This window comes from Sinocyclocheilus grahami, unplaced genomic scaffold, assembly GCF_001515645.1.
Source record: "Sinocyclocheilus grahami isolate Dianchi unplaced genomic scaffold, SAMN03320097.WGS_v1.1 scaffold402.1, whole genome shotgun sequence".
In the NCBI taxonomy this organism is placed as follows: domain Eukaryota; kingdom Metazoa; phylum Chordata; class Actinopteri; order Cypriniformes; family Cyprinidae; genus Sinocyclocheilus; species Sinocyclocheilus grahami.
The window spans coordinates 738,468-757,353 of NW_015505581.1; the positions used below are offsets into that span (position 1 = coordinate 738,468).

At 36.6% G+C, this 18,886-nt stretch overlaps 3 protein-coding genes across 3 annotated transcripts in view; all 3 read right to left on the reverse strand.

Annotated features, from left to right (window-relative positions):
* The window catches only part of LOC107550590 (cAMP-specific 3',5'-cyclic phosphodiesterase 4C-like), a 35,803-nt gene extending 26,086 nt beyond the window's left edge, over window positions 1-9,717 (reverse strand). Inside the window, exon 1 of the mRNA XM_016231894.1 lies at window positions 9,662-9,717. Within this exon, the coding sequence (XP_016087380.1) occupies window positions 9,662-9,717 (56 nt within the window). The remainder of the gene's footprint in view (window positions 1-9,661) is intronic.
* A 4,370-nt stretch (window positions 9,718-14,087) lies between these two features.
* Window positions 14,088-15,941, reverse strand: LOC107550616 (mpv17-like protein 2). The gene is made up of 5 exons (XM_016231937.1): window positions 15,378-15,941; window positions 15,036-15,197; window positions 14,570-14,646; window positions 14,354-14,480; window positions 14,088-14,155 (listed from the first exon to the last, which is right to left on the reverse strand). The coding sequence occupies exons 1-5, from the start codon at window positions 15,565-15,567 to the stop codon at window positions 14,121-14,123; spliced, it is 591 nt and encodes a 196-aa protein (XP_016087423.1). The 5' UTR covers window positions 15,568-15,941; the 3' UTR covers window positions 14,088-14,120.
* A 296-nt stretch (window positions 15,942-16,237) lies between these two features.
* Window positions 16,238-18,632, reverse strand: LOC107550617 (gamma-interferon-inducible lysosomal thiol reductase-like). The gene is made up of 7 exons (XM_016231938.1): window positions 18,433-18,632; window positions 17,933-18,115; window positions 17,590-17,664; window positions 17,032-17,121; window positions 16,797-16,949; window positions 16,638-16,706; window positions 16,238-16,539 (listed from the first exon to the last, which is right to left on the reverse strand). Exons 1-7 carry the CDS (start codon window positions 18,565-18,567, stop codon window positions 16,474-16,476), a joined length of 771 nt encoding a protein of 256 aa, XP_016087424.1. The 5' UTR covers window positions 18,568-18,632; the 3' UTR covers window positions 16,238-16,473.
* Between the last annotated feature and the right edge of the window lie 254 nt (window positions 18,633-18,886).

The window sequence follows — 18,886 nt, forward strand, 5'->3', positions numbered from 1 at the left end:
TACATACGGTAGTTCTTTAAATTAAATGTTAAAAATTCAAACAAAACTGATTGATCAGGTGCTGTATGTTGATAATATCAGTATGACTACAGATGTAGTTATGATTTTCCAGGAATTAATAAAACATTTTCCACAGCGCAATGTATGACGAATTACTGTGACGGATTGAAACCCAGCGTAAAAATGAAATTTTCTTAACAGATTACCGTGTGAGGAACGAAAGTCCCGAGGTCAAGATGATGTCAATTATTATTCTTGGCTCCGCAGCATAGTGAAAAATTCTCTGAAGCTCACCTCAGTGCTTATTTTTTATTATTATTCTGGGTTATAATGTGAGTGTTCAGACTTTAAGTCAGTGTCCTGGAAATCTATCAGCTCCAGATAGCAAACAGACTTCAGTGTTTATACCTGGCCAACGTCTCAGTGCTGGTACTGGTGCAGACTCTCAGCCTCTTTTTCTCCTCATCTATGCATAGGAAAAAAAATCTGTTCAAAGTTTTTTTTTTTCTTCTTCCAAAAGTGTAAAGACTTTAGTTAGGTCGTGGCCTAATGGTTAGAGAGTTGGACTTGTAACCCAAAGGGTGTGGGTTCGAGTGTCGGTACCGGCAGGGATTGTATTCCACCCTCAATACCACGACTTAATGTTGTGCACTTGAATGGGTGAAATGCAAAGCACAAATTCTGAGCATGGGACACCATACTCGACTACACGTTACTTTCACTAATTCAAATAAATGCTGTTCTTTTGAACATTTTATTTAAATACTGCTTAAAAACTAAATACTTTACGATTTCCACAAAACTGTTGCACATCCATAATAATAAGAAATGTTTCTTGAGCACCAAATCAGCATATTAGAATGATCATATGTCACTGAATACTGGAGTAATGATTGCTGAAAATTCAGCTTTGGCATCTGTGGGCAAACAAATGGCTTTTGCCAGGATTGAGACTCAGAGGATGCATGAATCTCCAGCCAGACGTCACAGCATGCATGAAGCATGCACATCACTGTGCTGACGTCACAGGTTTGTCACACTGATGCTTGATTAACAGCACGTCTGGCTAGCAGCTGAAAGTGTTGTCACCAAATTCCTGTGATAAATTTTGCTCCACAAAATGAAAACTGTGATAAAATCATAGTGTGATTTTAGTTCTGCTCATAATTCTCAGGCAAGGATGCTTTTGCAAAAAAAAAAAAAAGTCTTAGAAGCACATATTTAACTGGTTTTGTGCTAAGAAATTAATTAATTGCAGTGTAGATTTGCTATCAGTACTGCAACTTTAAATTATTTAATGATTTTGTAACGGGCAGATGTGTAAATTGACCTTACATTAGACCATTGCATCCCCTGCTGGTGAGAAAAGTACTACATTTAACCATCTGGATGACCACATAAACCTAACTCAGACTACCAAATCATGAGCTCAGCCCACCTTTCCCATCTCTTAAATGTGTTACAGTACTGCCATCTGGTAGATTGATTGTGCCAAATGGCAATACCATTTTATTTTGATATTTACCATTGTGCTGAATTATTTATGTACCATGGAATTTATTTGGTACTCCAAGGTACTTATGTGGAAAAAAATTATGTGGTATTACCATGGTACCATATAAAAAAAAAAAAACTGGGCAATAACACTGTACTTTTCCATCCCTGCTCAGAAACAAAGCACCTTGAACAAGTTTTCTAGCAGATTTTAGAGAAGTTTTGGACACGTTTCAGCTGGTCTGATTGGCCAACTAGTTAAACCAAGTAAGTGCCATGCTGGGAGACCATTTAAGACAAGCAAACCAGCTTAGAATAGTTTAAGATGAGATGAATCACACAGTTTAAACTAGTAGGTGCAAGTCTAAACTGCACTGCTGTTAATTCTTTGTCCACACTCAAATTATTACTGTGACTTTTACAGTTATATGATTTCCCCAGTAGATGTCACCAGCCTAAAATCTAAGAGCATTGCAACAGATTTCCAAAAAAATTCGATTAGATTGCTTGTTTCTAATGGAGAAATAGCAGACAGGTTGGCAGGGTTCCCGTCATCCGTGAGAGAGGCTGACAGATCAATGCGCAGTGGGAGTCATTGGGGAAAGCAGCCATGCTGAAAATATGGAGCTGAACAGTGACGCACAGCGACTCCAGTCACAGCATCAGCGCCTATCGACTATTCTGAGCTCTGAGGTTTTATTTTTGGGTCCACTGGATACTGACACTGTTATCCTGTGATTGGTTCACCTCACTTGACTTTCTCTTTCGACATCAGTTTAGAACGACTCGGCAAGGTGCTACTCTTAATATGTGGAGTCAAAGTTATTTGCTGAGCCAGTGCAATGAAGGAGCAGCAACTACCATAGCTTTAAAGCTGAGAACAGTCTTGAGATACAATGCAAAACATACCCAATATTATTCAAGTCATTCTGAATTTTAGCTTAGGTTAGCATTCTCAGACAGTGGCCATTCACGTTTGCATTCCATTGTGCTGCTTTTCTACTATTTTCTGTCTAAATGTTGTTCTAAAAACTTGAAGCTGAAGTCAAAAGAAGTTCAACTTTAGACATAAAAATCCATTCTGTGGACAATGTTGTCATCTGTTTTCGAAACTTTCAAAAATGCAAAGGAAAACCTTTTTCGTTTTTAGTACAATCGCTTGTCGTCTTTTGTACTCACATAGCGGCAAGGCTCAAGTGCAGTCGAAGCTAAACCAAAAATATCTTAGAATTAGTCACAATGGGATATTGCTTTTATACAACAGCTCAATAATATTGAGTAACTTACATTTTAGTATTAGCTGTTGCTTTGTCTGTTTTTGTGTTGCCACCGAAAACAGCTCCAAACGAAAACACCACAGAGCAGCTGCGTCTCTGAACAACAAACGAGTCAACGTTCCTGAATGAATCAGTGTTTTGAATGTATCAGTTGAAAGAATGATTCAGTGACTCACTCAAACTACTGGCGTAACAATGTAACTTGTAGAAAAGACGCGCTGAAAAAAATTAAACATAACTGGAAGTAACTGTTGTTTGAACTTAAATAATTTAATGCAACACAAATCACCAGATGGATGTGTCTAGCTCTCAGTTGGTGAGAAACTAAATCAACAACTTTGCAAAATTTGACACATTTTTTGACCAAAATTGGCAACACCTGTTGGTCAAAACGATGTAAATGCTACATAAACACACCAAACATGCATAAGTGTGAAGTGACGTGTGGCCCAGTATGGTGGCCCATACTCGGAATTAGTGCGCTGCATTTATCCCATCCAAAGTGCGCGCGCAGACACACAGCAGTGAACACACACCCGGAGCAGTGGGCAGCCATTTTTTTGCTGCGGCGCCCGGGTAGCAGTTGGGGGTTCGGTGCTCAAGGGCTCCTCAGTCGTGGTATTGAAGGTGGGAGAGAGCGCTGTACATTCACTCCCCCCACCTACAATCCCTGCCGGTACGAGCCATTTTTTTGCTGCGGCGCCCGGGTAGCAGTTGGGGGTTCGGTGCTCAAGGGCTCCTCAGTCGTGGTATTGAAGGTGGGAGAGAGCGCTGTACATTCACTCCCCCCACCTAAAACCCCTGCCGGGACGAGACTCGAACCCCCAACCTTTAGGTTACGAGTCTGACTCTCTAAACCATTAGGCCACGACTTCCCCCAAAGGGGGGGGGGGACACATTGCATTCAATGTGGTTGCATTCAATGTGTCCTAATATAATTACAAATGTCTATCAATCATTAAATACCATTAATTATGCAGTGGGTGTCAATATCCAGTCCTCTATTTTCATGCTGATGCTCTACAACACTGCTTGCTCTGCTTTAAATGGCTATTGTTGTGATACGCATCTAGGAAACAAGTAACAGCTTTGTCTCAGTCACGTGGAGAGTAAGAGTGCTGTCTCTAAATGAAAAGACTCTCTTGTAAACAGTGTAACTCTGTGATACGCTGTGCGGAGTTGTGACAGGTCCTTTAGAGAGCCATAAATTGAAGAGTGGCAGTGTTTCAAAGAGGCTCAAACGAATCTGCTTTACAAGAGGTAAATACTGCTCAGACTTAGCAATAAAATCACCGCACATAGTGGCTGTGAACACTTGTGTCTTGACTGTGATCTTCAACTAATCATGCATAACACGAATAACATGACTCTGATGAATAGAATGTTCAAAAGAACAGCATTTATATGAAATAGAAATATTTTGTAACATTGTCTTTACTGTCACTTTTGGTCCATTTAATGTGTCCTTGCGGAGTAAAAAAAAATTCTTACTGACCCCAAACTTTTGAATGGTAGTTTAACTTTCTTTAGCATGTTTGGAAAGAGCATTTTTTTTGTAATCAGTCTCACAAAATGTAGAGTGACATCTACTGTGCATGTGTGTTAGAATATGATCATTTTATTCAACATGCAATCTGTAAAGGTTGCATATAGAGTACAAGAGCGTAACTCAATCATAATTTACATTATGCTGGATAGTACAGAGGTTACTGTGTGCGTAAAGTCGCAGTGTGCCTACCCATTGTGACTCTGCCTTCCCGCTACAGGCGAACATCAACAGACACTGGCTAAACCATCGATTCTCCACTTCTACTGGCCTCAGGCTGTCCATGCCACACTAGCAGTTACACAACACATCACATAACAGCCATTGCTGCTCTCTGCCTACTTTAACGCTGTCATACTATGTATAACAGTGGTTGCAGAGGAAGAGGGAGGTCTAAATAAATCCAGAGCAGCTCTCTCCACTAGAAGGTGCACTCATCATTTCAGAGCTTATGTTAGTGATGTCAGAAATCCAGTGGACTGGTTTGCTTCAAGACTCTCTTACACAAGAAAAACCAACCAGAACAGAGCACTGAAAAAAACATATTCACACAGAGTGTAAATCTCATTCTGTAGTTATTTCACATTGTACAAGTGCTCATCAACACAGCAAAAATTACATTTACAACATGGGACAATGACATGGTGCAACACAGACACTTTAACAAAGGTATTTTTTGCTCAGAAAACCTGCTCAAAAAAAGTTCCACCACTTTTCTGCAAAAAAAAAAAAAAAAAAGTTCCACCAAGGTCATTACTTAATCAATAAAATCTAATAAATTAAGCTTTAGAACTGAGTTTAGCACATAACTTAATAAATGTTGCTTATACATACCCAATGCATGAGTGCCGCCGCGTTGAATAGTTCACCTGCATTGCCTTCCTGGGGAAACGAAGGTCTTTACTCATTGTGAGAGAGAATTACACTAACTTTTGAATACTATAGTTAAAACTCGGAAAGTGTGTCCGATTTTGGACAGCAAGGATGTGTCAGAACTGAAAGCAACACCTCAGAAGATTTCTCGTCTCATCTCATGTCCGCTATGTTCCCAGTGTCTCCATCCGCTGAGAAACATCGTGCTGAGACAATCTTGATGAACAAAAATTCAACAGAGTTCAGCTCGGCACTCTGGGAACTTGACATAAACTTAAAAAATCCACTATGTCACCAGCATAAAGGCTCACCATAGCCTCTACAGTGCACCAAGTCCTGGATGAAAGTCTTTGGGAAATCACAACACTCTTAAGTTTGCCTTGCTGAATCCTTAAAGTCCTTAAAGGAAGAGCATAACAGGAAAAAAATGCCTGACAAAAAAGTATGCTCCAAAACTTATTTGCTGATATTTTATTAGTTGCATAAAAGTCTGAAAATCTGTGGGGAAAAGCTCCGAAATGGAGGTGAGAGGCTCATAATCCCATCAGATGCTCCACAGTGTGTGCCGTCCCATCCAGCCTCCTGGTGCCATTCTCTGAATCCAAAGCCCTGAAACTAAACTCTGGCCTGAACAACCAGCCTTTGATAGAGAGAGAGAGACAGAAAGATAGAGGGTGGAGGGAAGGGGGAGAGAGGAACACAGGGAGAGAAATTCTGTAGCACTGGTGCATGTGTATACAAGGTATTTTTCATGGGTCGGTTTGTGACAGTGTGTCCTGAGTGAGATGAGGCTCGACATCCTAAACTCAACTTTTTGTACTTTGCAATCAATCAATTTGTTCTTATTTTTTATTTTTTTTTGTGTGTGTGTGTGTGTGTGTGTGTGCGTGCTCGTGTGTGTGTTAAGAATTATGACAACAAAAATGTTTGCAGCTTAAATTCTGTAGAATATAAAACGTTGTGTGTAGTCTTTACATTAACTGAGATAACAGTGGTTTGGATGGTCTGTATTAAAAGATAATAATATGTATTAAAAGATAATATTAGAAAATATCTTGCAAACCAATACTAAATGACAACGTCAGGTGAGGGGAAGATAAGGAAAAGCCACTCATCTCTACCGTCTAGTGGACACAAAATATATATTTTCCACTTACAAAAGAAGGTACAAAAGAGGCTCCTTCAAACCTATTGAGCAGTTGACTTGACATTTTCTGTCATTTTCCTTTTAATTTTTTTTCTCTTATATTTTGTCCATAAACATATATAAACTATTTTTTGTAATTCAGGTGACTGAACATGAAAATAGTCCTGCAGTCTGACTATCCTTATTATGAACTGCAAATACATATTACCCTAAAAATATAAATAAAAAATCTATACTATACTATTTCCCTTGTTCATTTATCCAATCTTGCATGCCTCCACATAACAGAAAGATAATCATCAGCATATATTTTTAAAAACTGTCCTAAAATGCCTGCAGTGTGATATATGTTTAACCTCTAAAACAGTTATGGCGTTTTTTTCTATACATTTTCTATAAAATATTAATAACATAAAATCTATTATAATAATGTCCTGAGATGCTGAGATAAGCTCCACCATCCCATTACCCTACATACAGGACAAGCAGTTTGGAGTATTTGTCAACTACCCTACTACAAGAGAACCTACAGTCCTTATATGTTTGCAAAAATACATGCAGATGATTTGGCAGCCTGTAGGTGACAGGAGGAGAGAAGAGACAAAGTTGTAGTTGATCTGTTTATGGGTGAGGCGAGGATGAGGGAGGATGAGGGCCACTGCAGGCAGTTGAACTCAGGTTGTTGATATTGGCCAAACAGTCTTGAGACGCAGATCAGGACACAACAACATAAGGCTCAAGAAGAATGTCAAGAGCAGCGTGAACCTTACACACAAGTTCTGGATCCAAAACACATTGAGCATCTCTGGAGAGTTGTTAAAGCAGAGGAAGCTGTAACAAAGCCGCACCCTTTGAATTCTGGTTGTCAAAAGCCTTTAGTAAATAAACAAGGGGAAGTTATATTTCTTCTCTAAAATACCCACAGTTCAGATTATATTACTTCACTGAACTCACATGCTTTGTAAGTGCAGCGTAGCACAGAAACAGCTCGCTAAATATTGAGGGATGCATGGGTCAAAATATTTGCCAATGTGAGATGCGTTAATCTCCAGTGGACATCTTGAATTAAGAACCAGAAAATCTCCTGAAGATACATTACCACTCTGTGGAAGGACTTCTTGGAGCAAACAGATCTTCTGTTATTATAAGCCTGTAACATTCTGTTAAAAACACTTTAAAGTTCCTGACACTAAATGTTAAATAAAGTATTCTCGCTCCGATTTGCTTCATCTCTTGCGGACAGTATTCTGACAGAGATATGGCTTGTTTAATCGTTCCCGTTCCTTCACCATCCTGTCATAATTCTCTAACAGCCTGTTTCTTTCTTTCTCCCAAATCCTTGACACACACAAGAAAGATCTTTTCAGCATTAAAAGTCACATTTGACCTGTGTGGACTTCCACTGTTCACCGAGCCAAGAGAACTGCTTTAGAGTCCATTAGACAGATGACAGGTTGACTCTTTCCACTTACATCACACAAATCAGCTGACATGAACACGGTGACCTGTGTTTAAACATTTCAGCTGAAACGGTTCTCTTGCAGATCTTTTCTCAGATAAACAACTTCGGAGTTCACTGGTCACCTCTTGGAAAAAAAACTTGATAACTCTAAGCAGTTAATAAATATTTTAAGTAATGTCTATTTCACAGTTTTCAAGTATTACACCTCCTCTGAGCTCTGCTAATTATTTCTCAACATTTATTGCGTGTGCGTGCATGGCTGGGGATGTTTACAGTGTTGTCAGGCTCTGACTTCCTCAAATCTTGGAAGTTTAACAGACACAGAAACAGCAGAGGCTGTAACATGTCAAAGGCACAGGCGTTAGAGAAATATTTTGGCACTGGCTTCCAAAAGTCCAGTTTTAAGGATTTTAACAGGCTTTGTTCTGCATTATATGTTTTTTTGTTTTGTAATTTTTGTTTTTGGGTATTAGTGCATGTAAACATTCATACAGACTGCATTGCTGGAAGCCAAATTAGTGATCATCATTTTATAGTGTCATTTTTTTATTTAATTTTTTATGTTATTTAGCTGAATGTTATATTTTTAGGTTACCTCTCAAAACATATGTACAGTGTAGTTTTTGGACCTTGATATACCCAAGTCAGCAGTTGTGTCAAATAATACATTTTAGGTTGTCAGCGTGGTTTGCAAGTTCTGAATTGTTTTGCTTTTCAGGCTTGATAATATTTTTTCCCCTCCATTTTACAGTTATACTCTACCGTTCAAAAGTTTGAGGCCAGTAAGATTTTAAATATTTTTGAAAGTAGTTTCCTTGCATTTATTTGATCAAAACTACAATTTCTGTATTTTTTATTATTACAATTTAAAATAAGTGTTTTCCATTTTAATATAGTTTAAATGTAATTTATTCCTGTGATTGCAAAGCTGAATTTTCAGCATCATTACTCCAGTCTTCAGTGTCACATGATCCTTCAGAAATAATTCTAATATGCTGATTTGATGCTCAAGAAACAATTCTTATTATCAACGATGAAAACAGTTGTGCTGCTTATTATTTTTGTGGAAACTCTATACATTTTTTCAGGATTCTTTAATGGATAAAATGTTCAAAAGAACAGCATTTATTTGAAATATAAATCTTTTGTAATATTGTAAATGGTCACTTTTGATCAGTTTGTAATATGACCTTGCTGAATAAATGTATTAATTTCTTAATAAAAGAAAAAAGTCTTATTGACCCCAAACCTTTAAATGGTACTGTGTGTTACCCTAATGCTAAGTAATAGATTTTTCAGCAAAACGTGAATGTCAGAAAAGTTTATTTCTTTATAACTTTTTTTGACCTCAAAACACTGAAGGTGAAGAATCACGTGATTCAGACAATGCGAATATTATAATTGCTGGTGTTTGAAGATTGACATCAATAAAACCAGTTATCTCAGGAAGTTAAGAGCTAATTTAATCCTGAGTTCATTTTACTACCTGGTTGGACTTTACCAGGCTTAACAGACAGAACCAGTAGAACTACATGGATAAAAAGCAGTTCATTTGATTTCTGTTGAGATAGGCTGACAATAACTACTTCAGGTCAAGACATCCTCCCAAACAAAGACATCTTTTTATGCTTCCACACAGCAGACAAACCACCTCCTTGATTATAGTGATTATTATTGTAGCTAGAAGTGTTAGCATCAATACAAACTTTGGACGGGGGGCGAATGTCTCAGGCAGCCACAAAATTTGCCTTGTGATATGTTGTTACGTAGATGCCTGCGCCACAAGACTCCTGTGTGTGTTTTTGAAGCCAAGCCTCCCGGTAAGAGACTAAATGAACGATTCAGAATGATTCAGATCCTACCTGGGAGTGTGAGCCAAAGTGAAGCGTCTCTGCAAAGCAATGCTGCGGTTCATCATCAGTTACAGTAGGAAATTTACAAAATATCTTCATGGAACATGATCTTTACTTAATATCCTAATGATTTTGGCATAAAAGAAAAATCAATCATTTTGACCCATACAATGTATTTTTGGCTATTGCTACAACTATACCCCAGCGACTTAAGACTGGTTTTGTGCTCCAGGGTCACATATAGCCTACACTAGCGTTTAGAAGTTTGTGGTCAGTAAGATTTTTTTTCCCTAAAAAGGAATGAATACTTCAATCTCATCAGACATTAGTGAATCATTTTCACAGCTAAGATGATAAACTACACCCTGTGGTAACTCTGTTGGGTTTATTTTTTTATTTTTTTGCTTGGTTTGGTGTTTTGTTATGTGTGCAGTGACATTCAGACTTTTTAGGTGTGACAGTTTAGACATTTTAAATACATTTTGAAAGCCACTGTAATGTGAGGAAAAATGCATCAAGTTTTAACCCTATATTGCTAACATTTTATGGCAGTATAAACAAAACTTAACTTAAAGTTAATGTCTTCAAAGTTCATGTGTAGCTGCACATTTACTAAGTCTGTTTATGACTTTTTGTCTTGACTGTTTTATTGTCAAGAGTTATTTTTCTGGTCTTTAGGGAACAATAGCTCCCTCTTCTGTCTCTGTGCAAAACGTCAATTTCTGGCTCGGATACTACATCAATTATTGAAAATTGAATTATACACAGTATACAGACATGTAACAACTATTATTACAGTACTGATGTAGCTCACTGTAAATTTAATGAAATTAGAAGTCTTTATTGCTTATATTAGTCACGAAACAACATGCACAACAGTGAGTGCTCCGTCTCCATCTAAAGTTGCTGCCATGAAGCCACTCTTTTGAAAACAGGTACATGACGAACGGTCATGTGTAGGATTGGCAACTTCAGTAAAGGAAAATAAGAGACAAGTGTGATTCTTTATAGAAAAATAAGGGACAGAATAAGGGACACTAAAATATTTGTGTTGTACCACATAGTGTATGTCATTTCCGTGTCTGCAGTTAAGTATATGTATAAAAGGTGTATAAAAGGTTCTCATAAATATAAATTGCTTAACCAATTTATGTACAATTATTCTAAAAATAATTTTAATGTCATAAAAAAAACAAATGTCATGTGTTACACACAAACTATCAGCCTAAGTAAAGTTTTGCACCATTATAGAATTGTGACACCACGAGTGTAGTAATTTAGGAGGTGGATATACTGTGAAATTACATAGCCTACATACATGACTATATGACATAAAATTTGAAAGCATAACTGAAAGTCTGAAATGCCAGTCAATAAAGCATTTTTTTTAAAACAATGGCAAAATTTGTAACTAAAATGTAAATTGCAACCATATAGCCTATGAATTTGAAGTTTTAATATATTTACAGTAGGAAATTTACAAAATATCTTCATGGAACATGATCTTTACTTAATATCCTAATGATTTTGGCATAAAAGAAAAATCAATCATTTTGACCCGTACAATGTATTTTTGGCTATTGCTACAAATATACCCCAGCGACTTAAGACTGGTTTTGTGCTCCAGGGTCACATATAGCCTACACTAGCGTTTAGAAGTTTGTGGTCAGTAAGATTTTTTTTTTCCCTAGAAAGGAATGAATACTTAAATCTCATCAGACATTAGTGGATCATTTTCATAGCTAAGGTGATAAACTACACCCTGTGGTAACCCTGTTGGGTTTATTTTTTTATTTTTTTGCTTGGTTTGGTGTTTTGTTATGTGTGCAGTGACATTCAGACTTTTTAGGTGTGACAGTTTAGACATTTTAAATACATTTTGAAAGCCACTGTAATGTGAGGAAAAATGCATCAAGTCTTAACCCTATATTGCTAACATTTTATGGCAGTATAAACAAAACTTAACTTAAAGTTAATTAGTTAGTCTTCAAAGTTCATGTGTAGCTGCACATTTACTAAGTCTGTTTATGACTTTTTGTCTTGACTGTTTTATTGTCAAGAGTTATTTTTCTGGTCTTTAGGGAACAATAGCTCCCTCTTCTGTCTCTGTGCAAAACGTCAATTTCTGGCTCGGACACTACATCAATTATTGAAAATTGAATTATACACAGTATACAGACATGTAACAACTATTATTACAGTACTGAGGTAGCTCACTGTAAATTTAATGAAATTACTTGTTTGTGGTAAGTAACCTTTATAGCTCAAGAGCAAATGGTTTGTGAGAACATCCTGTCAGAACACCTGTTTTATCACAGTTTGGGAGCCCCTATGAATGTGAGCAGCGTCCTGTCACTCTCACTCAGCAGGTTTGTCTGTGCTGCTGACAGGAGAGCAGATCACGTGCCGTCAAAAACTGTCATACACCACTGAAAGACAGATGCCTTGATAGATGAATAAAAGTGTTCTTTGAAATTTAGATTCAACCTCAAAGTTCAAGTTATAATGCATAAATCTAGTTAAATCTGACTCTAATTTATAGTAATATTCAACACAAAAAATAATTTTATTTTCTTCCATTAAATAATCATAAATTCAAGAAGTTTCACATAATGACAAAGCAGACATCAAAAGTTCTATCCAACGGATACATTTATCATCAAAAAATTACAAATTAATTAGGCAAAAATGTATGTGTTAAGGCAATTTATGAACATAATAGTAACAATCAATAGTAACATTACTGCCTATGCAGCAAGCAGCATCCGTTACAGCATTTCTCCAATGTACTGTATATGAAAATAATATCAGCAATTACTGTGATTAATAGCATGATAACTATAACTATAGATTACTATAAAAACTGTATTCTATACCATTATAAGAATATAATGTAAACAGTGTGATTTTATAAACTGCCCTTCACATGTCAAAAATACACAGATTTTGGACAAATACATTTTTCAATACTTTTTAAATGATTAAAAAACTAAATATCAATGGCAAATAACCTTATTTATTTTGCCAATGTACCTGGTATTACGGGATAAAATTATATGAATTATATTATGTGAAATTTAAAAACAAAAACTTCAAAGAAAAAATTATCTTCATATTGTTGAAATGGGAGGCAACTCTGAAAATACACGCTTCATGATAAATAACAATAAATCTATTCAGAAAGTAGAAACTCGACTTTTTCAGGTGCCTGAAAAAAAATACTTTCTACAGGACTATAGTTAAATAATATAAAGATAATAAGAAACACTAAGCACCAGTCAATAAATAAGCCAATCAATATAATAATCAAAACTACTATTTTAATAATGACGGTTCGAATGTGCAGCAAATAAGACTTACCACTAAAACTGAGAAGATCTGGTAAGATGTATTGTGTTTTTCTTCTTCTTCAAAAAAAAAAAAGCCATTTCACAAATATATTTTTGAAGCACATCTTCAATCCATGAGAGTTGCATTCTGGTCTCTTCCAAAAAAAAAATTTAAAAAAATAAAACTTGTTTGTGGTAAGTAACCTTTATAGCTCAAGAGCAAATGGTTTGTGAGAACATCCTGTCAGAACACCTGTTTTATCACAGTTTGGGAGCCCCTATGAATGTGAGCAGCGTCCTGTCACTCTCACTCAGCAGGTTTGTCTGTGCTGCTGACAGGAGAGCAGATCACGTGCCGTCAAAAACTGTCATACACCACTGAAAGACAGATGCCTTGATAGATGAATAAAAGTGTTCTTTGAAATTTAGATTCAACCTCAAAGTTCAAGTTATAATGCATAAATCTAGTTAAATCTGACTCTAATTTATAGTAATATTCAACACAAAAAATAATTTTATTTTCTTCCATTAAATAATCATAAATTCAAGAAGTTTCACATAATGACAAAGCAGACATCAAAAGTTCTATCCAACGGATACATTTATCATCAAAAAATTACAAATTAATTAGGCAAAAATGTATGTGTTAAGGCAATTTATGAACATAATAGTAACAATCAATAGTAACATTACTGCCTATGCAGCAAGCAGCATCCGTTACAGCATTTCTCCAATGTACTGTATATGAAAATAATATCAGCAATTACTGTGATTAATAGCATGATAACTATAACTATAGATTACTATAAAAACTGTATTCTATACCATTATAAGAATATAATGTAAACAGTGTGATTTGATAAACTGCCCTTCACATGTCAAAAATACACAGATTTTGGACAAATACATTTTTCAATACTTTTTAAATGATTAAAAAACTAAATATCAATGGCAAATAACCTTATTTATTTTGCCAATGTACCTGGTATTACGGGATAAAATTATATGAATTATATTATGTGAAATTTAAAAACAAAAAGCTGTCCATCCACAGTCTTGAATAATAAGATTTCATAATTTTTTTCGTGACTGAAGCTGAGTTTTTAAATATTCTCTTTCTTCAGACATCTTCAGGCAGTTCACTCAGCTTCTTTTGTGGTCTCTACTTGGTCTCCTGGAAAAACACAAATGTCAATGATCTCCTGTTACAAGGAAGCTTACACCAGGGAGGAGAGAGTCTCACTTTAATTTAGATCTTGCCAGAAGTTAAATAAACCAAGACTATATTATTAATGAAGTAATATTAAGTAATTCTCACAAATGTATTATTATGTGATGCCATTTGTTATGAGACAGATGCAACTTTTCTTACTGTGTTTGAGGTAGGAGAGGTAAGTGTCCCATCCCAGGGTAATTATATTCACATAAAGGACACGAAACTTGGGTGGCAAGAAGTAGAAGTTTACCATTTGAGCTGCTGGCCAAACACACCAATCTGCCTAAAAAGAAGTATGTCATGAAACGTTGTCAGCTATGAACTTGAGTCATTTGGTTGCACTAAGGACAGATGCTTAACCGTGCAACATACCTTGTAAAACTCCCAGAATTTGTCTCTGAATTCTGCTTGTGCCTCAGACAAAGTGTGACCCTCCATCATACCCATGCCTCCATAAATAAATAAATAAACACGCAGGTGTAATATTCATACTCGCATTTCTTTTTTTACATTATAAATATTTAAATACTTCAATATCATTAAGTCTCCTACTGTAAAATTTACACTACAGGAATAGCGATTTTGATGTTTTGAAAGAAATCTCAACCAATTCTGTATTTATTTGATTAAAAATACATTCAAAACAGCAATACTGTGAAATGTTATTGCAATTTAAAATAGCCTACATTTTTATTTTAATATATTTTAAAATGTAATTTATGCCTGTGATGGCAAATCTGAATTTTCAGCAGTCATTACTCTAGTCTTCAGTGTCACATGATCCGTCAGAAATCATGCTAACATTTGAATATATATAGAAATAGAAAATGGGTTTTACCTAGAAAGTACCAGGCCCCCAGTGCTGGCGATGCGACCAGCTGATCAGTAAGCACTTTCTTGCAGACATTACTGATGCCACTGCCTACAAAGTATTTGTCGAGCCACCGGTACCAGTAGTGCATGAAGGGACCCATAGAGCATCCGACGGCAAACATACAACCTATGGGGGCGCAACACCGCGAGAGTTCATAAATCTCGCGTTACTTTTTATGACAGGATATTCACACGATACCATAAAAAAAACCGTTTTAAGTAACTACCCAATGGCACAGAAACGACAAAGATTATCTCCTTTCTTAACAAGCCAAAGGTTTTTGGTAACAATTAGTTTTGTTGTCACCTGTACGCGGCCAGTCACGTGTTCGGCCGGGCGTCCTCCGTCTCTCTCGCGTCTGCTGGAGGAAATCACCCGCCGCCAACATCCCTCCGCTGCTCACCGTGTTTGTCACGATCAGAAATCTGCCTCGGAAAAGCGGCTTCCAGTAACCGGCGATCCTTATGAGAAAATCCTTACTCTGACGAGATATCATGTTTAGGTCGATTTAACTTGCATTCCTGTCAAGTTTCCGATCGATCAACGCTTGACGACTTCATTCGCCACCTATGTCCGTTTATATATGGCGTAAGGTACCCCAACAATATGTTTAAATACTGAGAAGTTTTACTAACTTAAAATAGAAAGGAATGCATCTTCCTTAATACTCTCAGATAGATAAATAAAACAGAGTTGTTCCGATATCCCCAAATTGTCCAGTTCGGCTGCAATTAGATCTCTAACACACTTAGAGCTTTAGCTTTAATTCATAAGAACCCAGCGGAGCATGCATTAGCCGGTGACTAGTCACGCGCGTGATGGCTTTGCCCTCTAGAACATCAAGATTGCGTCTTGGTTGCGCAAAACCTCGCTACATCAGTTTGACCCATCAATAGTTTCCTCCCGTTTGAACACTGATTACAGCTCATCATTGATTTTCGAGTGCCTACTCTTTAAGTTTTTATATTAACGTTAGCTGTTATATTTATAAACCCAAAGTATTTTCACTTTGTAGGTCAAAATAATGTAGGACTCAGGTTAATAAGCAAAAATGTGAAACCACCGCGGAAGCATTTCTCTGGAGTAAAGTCCACTTTAGCATTGACTGATTTCTTAAAAAACATTAACACAAGTCCATTAAAACTAAAAAAATGCAAAGGTGATGGAAATTTGCTTTTTTAATTTTGTTTATGCATACAAAACAGTTTTAAAATGTGACTGGATAAACATACGGTCTTGTCACCAGTTGTCATTTGCAGCCGAAAACCCATGTACAAAATTAGGGTTTCATGTACATACAACCATAAAAAGAGAACAACAAAACACTGCAGCATGCATTCGCTTAGGTTTCATGCATTTTCTCCAGTCTTGACATGAGTAGCACTGTTATCGTAGTGATTGATTAGTTCATGCAGTAACTGTTGGGTTTCTTCTTCAACCCTTGACCACAAGCAGGTGGTTTGTCACCCTGTATGAACACAAAGAATGAAGACATCGTGATGGACTCTTCGTTGACTAGATAAAACACTAAAATGATCATAAACACTCTCAGGTTTACAAACAAACCTTGTACAAGCTGCACACAAGATTGAAGAGAGATGCCATCGCTTTATCCTGAAGAGCTTCTGTGTGTTCCTGCAGGAACAAGAATGTGCCATTTAATCACCAGGAAACACTGAACAAAAAAAACATTTTCCTTGTAAATAAACAAATACGTATCCTTACTCCATTAACAGTTATCCAAGGCACATATTCATGAGGGGGTTTCAGAGCATTTGTTTTCACTGCATTTTGATGCATTAATTTATTGCCCTCATCTCCCTTCACACAATTCATGACTGAATCCCACTTTGTATCAGGAAAGTAGACTCCGAGACACTGAGATAAGAGGTACAGATTAGCATTGCATCGGGGTTTACAATAAATAATAAATAAAATAAAGAGAAGGTAAAATACTTACAGGCTGGGCAGCTTTCAACACATCTACTCCAGACTCCATGCAAAAAATGACTGGAAAAGCGTCTATTCCTAACATACTCAACAAGCAGGTCTGATAGAAAAGACTACAATTATAATACCTGCATTTCAAATGCAACCAAGCTGCCTCCAATATTAACATCAATCTGCTTTAAAAAGCTTTAGGGGTGAAATAAATGGCAAAACCTCACCTCAATCATGTTACCTAGACATTCATCCTCTCCATGCTGACAAGTGAAGATGTACTTCCCTTGATCATCTTTCTCCTATTGCGAAAACATTACGAACAGCATTTGAACATTCATTTAACTTATTAGTTTTACTGTGTGTAAAAGAAATTGGTAGCTATTTGCACGGTGCAAATTATGTTAAGACTGTTTACAAGTTGTGAACAAAAGTAAATATCTCGTTCAACAAGCAGGTCTGATAGAAAAGACTACAATTATAATACCTGCATTTCAAATGCAACCAAGCTGCCTCCAATATTAACATCAATCTGCTTTAAAAAGCTTTAGGGGTGAAATAAATGGCAAAACCTCACCTCAATCATGTTACCTAGACATTCATCCTCTCCATGCTGACAAGTGAAGATGTACTTCCCTTGATCATCTTTCTCCTATTGCGAAAACATTACGAACAGCATTTGAACATTCATTTAACTTATTAGTTTTACTGTGTGTAAAAGAAATTGGTAGCCATTTGCACGGTGCAAATTATGTTAAGACTGTTTACAAGTTGTGAACAAAAGTAAATATCTCGTTTACACCTTGTTAAGTGCAAATAGCGATATAGATGCTAGTCATATAATATGTAAATAGAAGTAATGTGATGTCTGTCTGTACTGGGGTAAACTGTCTGAGCAACAGTTGGGAGTGTAAATATACCTGTGCATTTCCATATGGAACCAAATCAATACCCATGATGTCCTGCAACATAATGAAGGTTGGCACGAGCTGCAATACAAGAAACTGTCTGCATCCAGGACACAGAGACTCATAGTACAGGCTCACATTGACCGGGGCAGCGTTGGGCTTTGTTACGTTAAACTTCATGCATTGTTCCAGCACCTAATAAAGAAGAGAATAAAGGGAAACGCTCAGCTTCGTTCATAATAATCGGGCGTCCGCCTTCTTTGATGCCCAAAAATGCAAAAAAAAAAAAAAAAATCGAAATCATAAAAACGAGAAGTGTAAATAGACATATCATGTCAGGACGATTTGCATATCCAGTGTAGCCTTTCTAATGTAACTTCAAATGCAGTTTTATTTTTTCCGAGTTAGCAAAATTATTGACAAAAGGAAATTCTATTAAAACGTCCTAATCGTTTCATGTTATGAAATTTAAGGACGAATTCGTAAGTTTTGTTAATGCAAGAGTCACTTACCCCGCATTGGGCTGCAATGTCTTGAGAGTCGCACCATTGTGCAGGTGGATAATTACAGGAGTTTGCAAACCTGCCGCTGCATTTACTCAGCGAACATACCGCGAAGAGCAGCACAGACACTTTAAAGCCGAGCATGATTCCTGTCCACCAGCTCGCCTGGATCTTTGAATGAAAATGAGTGTGTCCTACATTTTAAACTTTCTTCCTCCCACACCGGTGCCACATTTTGATTGGTGCATAGTTACGTGACGTCATTAAAATCCGGCAAAACCTTGCACTGTAAATGCTGGAGAGTTTTATTACAGCACAAAACATTATTGCCCTATCACGAGGAAGACTATAATGAAAACAAACTGAATATATCGGCTGTATTTCTAAAGTAATAATAATAAAACAAAAAACAACAACAACTAAAAAAAAAAACTTGTTGGAACTTTGCACTTTATTTTTATTT

Excerpts from the sequence above, each read along its gene's own strand:
- LOC107550616 (XM_016231937.1), bottom strand. The coding sequence starts at position 15,567 with ATGATATCTCGTCAGAGTAAGGATTTTCTCATAAGGATCGCCGGTTAC. Across the intron at positions 15,198-15,377 it reads ACGTGACTGGCCGCGTACAG|GTTGTATGTTTGCCGTCGGA; the intron begins GTGACAACAAAA and ends GCGCCCCCATAG. Across the intron at positions 14,481-14,569 it reads AATTCTGGGAGTTTTACAAG|GCAGATTGGTGTGTTTGGCC; the intron begins GTATGTTGCACG and ends ACTTCTTTTTAG.
- LOC107550617 (XM_016231938.1), bottom strand. The coding sequence starts at position 18,567 with ATGCTCGGCTTTAAAGTGTCTGTGCTGCTCTTCGCGGTATGTTCGCTG. Across the intron at positions 18,116-18,432 it reads ACATTGCAGCCCAATGCGGG|GTGCTGGAACAATGCATGAA; the intron begins GTAAGTGACTCT and ends CTTCTTTATTAG. Across the intron at positions 17,665-17,932 it reads TTCCATATGGAAATGCACAG|GAGAAAGATGATCAAGGGAA; the intron begins GTATATTTACAC and ends TTTTCGCAATAG.